This window comes from Bactrocera dorsalis, chromosome 2 (genome assembly GCF_023373825.1).
Source record: "Bactrocera dorsalis isolate Fly_Bdor chromosome 2, ASM2337382v1, whole genome shotgun sequence".
NCBI classification, from domain to species: domain Eukaryota; kingdom Metazoa; phylum Arthropoda; class Insecta; order Diptera; family Tephritidae; genus Bactrocera; species Bactrocera dorsalis.
Genome location: NC_064304.1, coordinates 79,584,026 through 79,592,866, shown reverse-complemented (window position 1 = coordinate 79,592,866; position 8,841 = coordinate 79,584,026). Strand labels below are relative to the sequence as shown.

At 38.5% G+C, this 8,841-nt stretch overlaps 1 protein-coding gene across 1 annotated transcript; it reads right to left on the bottom strand.

Moving 5' to 3' along the window:
* Positions 1-5,042: 5,042 nt before the first annotated feature.
* Positions 5,043-6,147, bottom strand: LOC105226646 (peptide deformylase, mitochondrial). The gene is made up of 2 exons (XM_011205626.4): positions 5,644-6,147; positions 5,043-5,593 (listed from the first exon to the last, which is right to left on the bottom strand). Exons 1-2 carry the CDS (start codon positions 6,049-6,051, stop codon positions 5,282-5,284), a joined length of 720 nt encoding a protein of 239 aa, XP_011203928.2. The 5' UTR covers positions 6,052-6,147; the 3' UTR covers positions 5,043-5,281.
* Between the last annotated feature and the right edge of the window lie 2,694 nt (positions 6,148-8,841).

Here is an 8,841-nt window from a genome sequence, read left to right as displayed (position 1 = left end):
AAAAGGATATTTTTTCGAATTATCGCCTCAGATGTGCCCCTTAATTCATAATCTAAAACCTTGTATAAATACATATTTCCTAAAAAGGGTCCAGGAATCATATTCGTTTTTTAATATATTTATAGAAAAAATATAAGGATGTCCTATGTTCGGGTATAACAGAACATTTTGTACTGATTGATTTGGGAAGTAGTGACCTTAATATAGTTTGGTCATGGTCATTATTTATATAAAATGCTAGATATGTGGAGGATGGAGTCATGTGTAGAAGTTCACGCAAGTGAGGAAAGTTCTCTGATTGCCATTCACTTGGGAGTGGCCAGAAACGATTCTTTTACATGAGACTCAAGCAGCTCACGACTTCCGGTCTTTGACCAAGTATCCTCTGGGTAGCCTAAGAACATCCGTTTGAAGGCGAGCTACAGTGAGAAGGCGAAACATCCCCTGCATAGGGTTGTGGGCTGGGTTTGGGACCCGTCACGTAAAAAACACCCCCAATGAAAAAGCGTAAACAGCCTTGGATGAGAGACCCCCTTTTTGATGACGACCATGGCAAACGAAATAAGGACTACGAATTGAGGGCATGCACCTGGAATGTCCGGTCCCTTAATTGGGAAAGTGCCACTGCCCAGCTGGTTGATGTCCTCGTGAAAACAAAGGCCGACATCACCGCCGTCCAAGAAATGCGATGGACGGGACAAGGACAGAGGCGAGTAGGTCCTTGTGACATTTACTACAGTGACCATATAAAGGAGCGTGGGATTCGTGGTGGGAGAGAGGTTCTTCAACATATCGCTGATTTGCGCCCACGCCCCGACGAAAGAGAAGGACGATGTGACCAAAGAAGCCTTTCATGAGTGCTTGGACCGCACTTATGTGAGATGCCCCGCCACGATGTAAAAATCGTGCTTTGCGACTTCAACGCCAGGGTGGGCAAAGAAGGTATCTTTGGCACTACCGTCGGTAAATTCAGCCTCCACGAGGAAACATGCCCAAATGGGTTGAGGCTGATCGACTTCGCCGGGGCCCGAAATATGGTTATCTGTAGTACTAGATTCCAGCATAAGAAGATATGTACATCAAGCTACCTGGCTGTCTCCGGATCGAAAAACTACCAACCAGATCGATCATGTTGTGATAGACGGAAGACATGTCTCCAGTGTTTCCCCAATCGATGACGATGGAGCAGACGTTCCATTACCCGGCCATGAAGAAGTTCGAATAGCAATTGCTCGCCTGAAAAACAACAAAGCGGCAGGCGCCGATGGATTGCCGGCCGAGCTATTCAAACACGGCGGCGAAGAACTGATAAGGAGCATGCATCAACTTCTTTGTAAAATATGGTCGGACGAAAGCATGCCCAACGATTGGAATCTAAGTATGCTCTGCCCAATCCATAAAAAAGGAGACCCCACAATCTGCGCCAACTACCGTGGGATGAGCCTCCTCAACATCGCATATAAGGTTCTGTCGAGCGTATTGTGTGAGAGATTAAAGCCCACCGTCAACAAACTGATTGGACCTTATCAGTGTGGCTTCAGACCTGGTAAATCAACAACCGACCAGATATTCACCATGCGCCACATCTTGGAAAAGAGCCGGGAAAGGAGAATCGACACTCACCACCTATTCGTCGATTTCAAAGCTGCTTTCGACAGCACGAAAAGGAGCTGCCTTTATGCCGCGATGTCTGAATTTGGTATCCCCGCAAAACTAATACGGCTATGTAAACTGACGTTGAGCAACACGAAAAGCTCCGTCAGGATCGGGAAGGACCTCTCCGAGCCGTTCGATACCAAACGAGGTTTCAGACAAGGCGATTCCCTATCGTGCGACTTTTTCAACCTGCTTCTGGAGAAAATAGTTCGAGCTGCAGAACTCAACAGAGAAGGTACCATCTTCTATAAGAGTGTACAACTGCTGGCGTATGCGGATGTTATTGATATCATCGGCCTCAACACCCGCGCCGTTAGTTCTGTTTTCTCCAGACTGGACAAGGAAGCAAAAGAAATGGGTCTGGCAGTGAACGAGGGCAAGACGAAATATCTCCTGTCATCAAACAAACATTCGTCGCACTCGCGACTTGGCACTCACGTCACTGTTGACAGTCATAACTTTGAAGTTGTAGATAATTTCGTCTATCTTGGAACCAGGGTAAACAACACCAACAATGTCAGCCTAGAAATCCAACGCAGGATAACTCTTGCCAACAGGTGCTACTTCGGACTAAGTAGGCAATTGATATTTTTGGTTACATACGAAATTAGGCCTTCCATGCTTGTTCAGTATCTGTTATTCATTTAACCCTCATCGAGACCAACGGGTCTGGCCAGGCATATATTGTTTTTAAATGTTATTTAAATATATTTAGAGTGTAGCAAACGACTTGCGCTTCCAGGTAGCTGGAAGCTGGTTCAATCAAATCGAGAGGTAAGAAATTTCAAAAATGTATCTACATATATTGTACATCTACATATGAGCGTAAATACAACACGTATTTCCATACAAATGTAAGTATGTAAACACATAGGGGCCTAGTCAAGCACCATTGGTCTCGATTAAGTGTATCAGACCGTTTGTCTCGACCAGGGTTAAAGCGTAAACAACTATTTTTTCACTCTAATATGTCGAACTTTTGTGCCTGAAACACAAAATATACATACATACATACGGCTAACCAGCCGTATCATCTATAAGTCGGAAACCCATGACGTCAATGTAATTCTCTGTTTTTGGTGGGATCAGAAGCGCGTGCCGTATAATGAGCTTTTCAAACCGGATGAAACTATTCATCAAATTCAGAAAAATGGAAATACATATATTATAGCTTCAAATCGGCATTACGTTAAATAATACAATTTTACATGCCATTTGAAATAAACGTTCACATTAAAAAAACCGCAGGAATATAGGAATAGACAAATTTCAAATCCATATGCATAACTCACTACGAGGAAGCTTTATAGAAACCGGAAACTACCACGCCCACTTTCAATATAAAATTTATTATAAATTCCATCGGCTTCTTTTACTTTCCAGCTTTCTTAGTATACAAATCAAGCATCTATACAAGATATCGAGATAAGACTATCCACACATAGCACCTTTAAAGTCATATATTGTATATAATGGCTGAAAATTGTCAAAATCGGAACAGAACTGTAAAATCGCGTCAATATTACCTATATTTATGTGCAAAAAATTTTTACTGTTACTCACTGTACACAAAGGAGAATTAATTTGAATTTGCAATTTTATATGTATATTTAGGCTATTGCTTGATTAAAATTTTTTTTTGAGCTACAGAATACCTCGCAGATTGTATCTAGTGAAAATCCATTAAAGAAACCAATTTCCATGTTAAAATATATTCTTGCATACATAAATACATAATTTCTATGAAGATTTCCTATGAATTTGGATTTGTAAATCATTTGAAAGTTAGTGAGCTTTACAAAATTAGCTCGAAATATATATAAAAGGCTAACAGCGATGAAAAAATTATATTTATTATTTATTTATTTAATTCCATTTACACTATAATTGAAATGTGTTATTTTATTTTTTTATTGAAACATTGAATAGCGCGTTGTTGTTGTTTTAACGGTTAGCTAATCCCCGTTAGGATGGTAAGGGTTGTTTGTGTTGTCGTCGAGATCATCTAACGGTAGGCCCAAGAAACGTGCTGTTTCGACGGGGTCGGACCAAAGGGAAGAGGGTGTTAGATGGGTGGGGTTTATGGGGCATGCAAAGAGGTGGCCAGTGTCATGCGGAGACTCGTTGCATGCAGGACATACATTAGGTATGTCGGGGTCGATTCTGGATAAGTAGGAGTTTAACCTGCTACAATATCCAGAACGAAGTTGCGCTAGGGTCACTCGCGTTTCTCGCGGCAACTGGAGCTCTTCGTCTGCAATAGGTGGTGGTTTGACTCCAAGAACGCCATTCACGGGAAGGGAGTCGGTGAAGGTGTTGATGGCTCCACTGTGAATGGCGGTCAGTGCCTGTCGAAAGTTAGTTGCGTCCGAAGTCTGGTCGGCGTACTGTGCAATGTCGTCGAAATAGTCGAGGAATGACCTCTTGATGCTCCTGGGAGGCGGTTCCGCTCCAAGCAGATGGCTGCAGGGGTGATTCCTACGGAAACAACCAAGCAGGAACTGCCTGGAGAGGAGTTGATTATGCTCTTTTACAGGAAGCATGTGCGTCTCACTATGGAGGTGTTCAACGGGAGACATCAAGAGGCATCCCGTCGTGGTCCGGAGTGCTGTATTTTGACAGGTCTGAAGTTTCCTCATCTGCGTGCCACTGCATCCAGGCGACCATATCGGTGCTGCGTAGTTGAGGACCGGCCGGCCGATTGCCTTGTAAGTTGCCAACAACGTTTCTTTGTCTTTTCCCCATGTGCTGCCGGCTAGCGACTTGAAGATTTTGTTGCGGCTCTGTACCTTGGCGATAATCGCGGTCGTATGGGGAGAGAAGGAGCATAGACTATCGAAGGTTACGCCTAAAATCTTAGGGTTATTGACAGGCGGAATTTTGACGCCATCGACTGCAATATTAAGTTCAAGTCTATACTCCTTCGTCCAGTTTGTGAATATAGTCGCTGTGGATTTGGTGGGTGAAAGTTGGAGGTTTCGTGCAGTGAGGAAACGAGAAAGGTCGGAGAGGTAGCTGTTACGTAGCGCGTGTTCATGCTGGGCTGCTTGCTACGTTTATTTGCATATCAATACTCTTTATCATTATTATTACCAAAAAATAGCGCACAGCAACATCATAACTTTTTGAAGGGTAACATTTCGAAGGTGATGCATAGAACACTGAATTGTTACGGTACTTTTAGTAGTTAAAACTGCAATCATAAAGCTGCTCACATCATGATCACCTGAAGAGTAAGATCGCATAGCAAGGATATTTTACATATTGTATAGGTGGCCACAAATAAGTTGGTGCTGCACCAACATGGAAATGCAGCGAAATATAGGTGTGGGCTTTAGTTAAGCGATATGTAATGTAAACGTGAAGCTATTAACATCCGAAATAAATAATTGGAAAATAAATAATTACGTTTTTAATTTGTATAAGCACAGAAAAGCTAGTTTGTGTTTTTTCATTAAACGTAATAAATTAAAGAACTATGTATATTTATAATTAGATAACATAATTTAGTTTACTTATTCTTACTAAAACATAAAAAAAAAACTGAAGACAAACGAAACGTCTCGAAACGAACAAGTCCGACAAAAAATTTAAGAAAGTATGAAGGCAAGCTTTACTCTATACATTATTTATAAAAAGGTATCTCAACACGTCCACTTTTAGCATTAACTGTCTCCCAACATGTACAAATAAAAGTGGAACTATCCATGCGATCAATATAAAGTTTTCCGTCCAAGTGGTCCATTTCATGTTGCGCTATTCTTGCGTTCCAACCACTTAATTCAACTTTGTTTTCTACGCCGCTGAGATTTTTTCCTTTTAACATAACCGAATGAAAACGTTCCACTTCTGCGGAATAACCTCGAACACTCATACAGCCTTCCGGATGTTTATGCTTTTCGTAGTTAGTTACAGTCAATGTTGGATTTATTACAACCTGGTAAATAATTCATTAATTGCAAATTTTAAAATTATTTCACACATTACTGTTAGTGGTAGTGTAGACATCTTTCTCGCTTCGTAAACAGGTTTTGGCAATATGTCTATCAATCCTTCTCGAAATTCCATCACAATGATTCGAAGCGAAATTCCAATTTGTGGTGCTGCAACGCCAACGCAATCGAACTTTCGTAATACTTTGATCATTTTTTCAACAATATGTTCTACCTCTTTACTATTAATAAGGTCTCCAGGCACTTCTGCAGCTTTAGTGCGTAAAACTGGATCCCCAATTTGTGTGAAATGCTCATAAGGAGGGTTATGTATAGACTTGGGCGACCAAAACTCTTGGTAAAGTTTTCGAAAGGTTTTCTCCTTCCTATTGCTTGTAGTTATAAATCGTTTTCCATGGTTCGCTATCTTCCATGTTAATAACCGTACTATTTGCAATTGCATTGTTAACGGCTAATCAACAATATCTACAAGTGATTCTCCAAAAACTTTGTGTTCGTTATTATATGAACATGTCAGTCTTATCAATCCAACAGCTGTGGACAATGCTGCCACAGAGATGATGCAAATATTTTATATGAGAAAATTCTGTCTAGTACTAAAAATAAGACGATTCCGATTACTTTGGCGGTCGGGTAAAAACATGAATTTCGGTATAAATGGAATATGTACGGATAGGGGAGCATTTCCATAGGAGGAATATGAAAAAGTAATGTGGCTATCACTTATGTTTTTTTAAATATTCCCGATTAACCGTGCGAATCTGTAACGTGAGACAGTCTCAAGTCTCTAAATTTGAGATTTTAAGTTAGAGACAATTTTTGAGACTTGAGACGATTTTGCTATTCTGTAAGTGACAGTCACAAAATCTATTACATTTCATCATTCAGAGATGTTTTTACACTTGAATGGAAATAAATATGTCGATAACAAATATTAAATTTTCTATAACATCGTCAAAAAACATAGTTGTCAATAAAAATGAAAATATATGTTGATTTTGTTTCATAATATTTACGAAATTTATGTAAAATTAATTAATTTATTTTTAACTTTTTCGTGTTTGAGTTGCTTACAAAATATAAAAATACGACAATCGATTAATATCTATGATGATCTCTATTCAGTATATTCAAAATGGCAGACAAGAGCTCTTTTTAGTTTTGTGACCGGCTAACTACCAGGTCTCAATATTTTGAGACTAACGCTAGAGACTGTTTAGTGAATAGTAACTAGTCTCAAATTGAGACTTTGCCTCAAAATGTCTCAAATAGAGACTAGAGACTGGTTACAGAATCCCGCTATAAAAATTTGTATTAATAAAATTTCACAATATTTCACTAAATATCTCACATTTTTCTCTTTGTATATTTAAATATACACTCTACACATTGAAAAGGTTTATATTTCACTTTTATTTTGTTATATTTTTCTATATATTGTTACGAATTTACTCTTGCTAGTTTACTTTGTTAGGTTCGTATCTCTGGATTGACAAATAAAATCAACACTGTTTAATTTAATTCAACAACTCTTTATTTCACAACTCGTCTACACTATAGCAGTTTACTCTTAGCACTGATTGATTACGTTGGCGCTGCCACGGCTTATATAGCCACGCACTTCTCGCTGATGCCGACGTGTCCTTCTAGAATATCGCGTCTGGAAATTACCAGAACATACGGCTATACGGCGCCAGACGTAAGCAGACAGTCGCGGCGCCAGACTCAGCAATTGTTTACCTAGACAAGCAGACAGTGCGGCGCCAGATGTCTATTGTTTCGACAAGCAGACAGCCGTGGCGCGAGATGTCTACAACAAGACAAATGCTATTCCATATACCTACAGCTATTGCTCATAATCAGGGATGCATATAGCAATACAAATAAAACTTAATACTCCTTTTTGTAACAATATATTAATTTAATAGCGGGATTCTGTAACAAGTCTCTAGTCTCTATTTGAGACATTTTGATGTAAAATCTCAATTTGTGACTAGTTACTATTAACTAAACAGTCTCTAGCGTTAGTCTCAAAATATTGAGACCTGGTAGTTAGCAGGTCACAAAACAAAAAAGAATTCTTGTCTGCCATTTTGAATATACTGAATAGGGATCATCATAGATATTAATCGATTGTCGTTTTTTTATATTTTGTAAGCAACTCAAACACGAAAAGGTAAAAAATAAATCAATTTTACATAAATTTCGTAAATATTATGAAACAAAGTCAACATATATTTTTACTTTTATTGATAATTATGTTTTTTGACTATGTTACAGAAATGTTAATATTTGTTATCGACATCTTTATTATCATTCAAGTGAAAAAACATCTCTGAATAATAAAATGTAATAGATTTTGTAACTGTCACTTACAGAACAGCAAAATCGTCTCAAGTCTCAAAAATTGAACATTTTGAACTTGGAAATACCAGACTGGGTGTTGGATCCGTTTTCAAATGTCAACACAGCAATGTCACTTCAGCTGGAAGAATAACTTATAGAACTGACAACAAACGAGGAAATAAAAATCAAGTTCAAAAATGGTTACCAAGAATTTTGGCTACAAAAACCGATCTCGCAATTGTACCCTGGATTGTGGTCAATCGTTCAACGATTCTTGATAGCATTCCCATCGTCATATTTGTGTGAACGTGGATTTAGTGCTGTGACAACACTGCTTACTAAAAATAGAAATCGTTTGCTTGTTACCGAACGTGGCGACTTGCGACTGTTCTTGAGTAAATTGGAACCTGATATTAACAAACTTATTAAACAGCATCATATTCATCACATTAGTTTTATATATGGATCGATTATTTTAGTTTTATTTTTAATAAAAGATTCTCTGTTTTAATACTATAAAGTTGTGTTTCAATAATCATTCTTCTTGGCAGGTGGAGCCCGTAAGTGTTAACTTCAGGCCTAAGCGCCGTTGTATGTTACCTACTGCGCTCAGGATTCAAGTTGCTGGTTATAGTAAAAGTTTCGTTTAGAATTCTCCGTTAATATACATACATATATAGGTCACAATAATTAATTTGAAGTTATAGTGGTTTTTAAATAGGTGAAAAAAGGGGGGCGCTAAAAAAATATTTATTCTCAAAGTGGGCGGTAGACAAAATAAGTTTGGGAACCACTGCTTTAGACGAATTAATTCAGTTAATTTGAAAAAAAAGAAAGATGTTAAGGAATAAACTTAGTGATAAAGAGATAAATGAAACTTTCAATG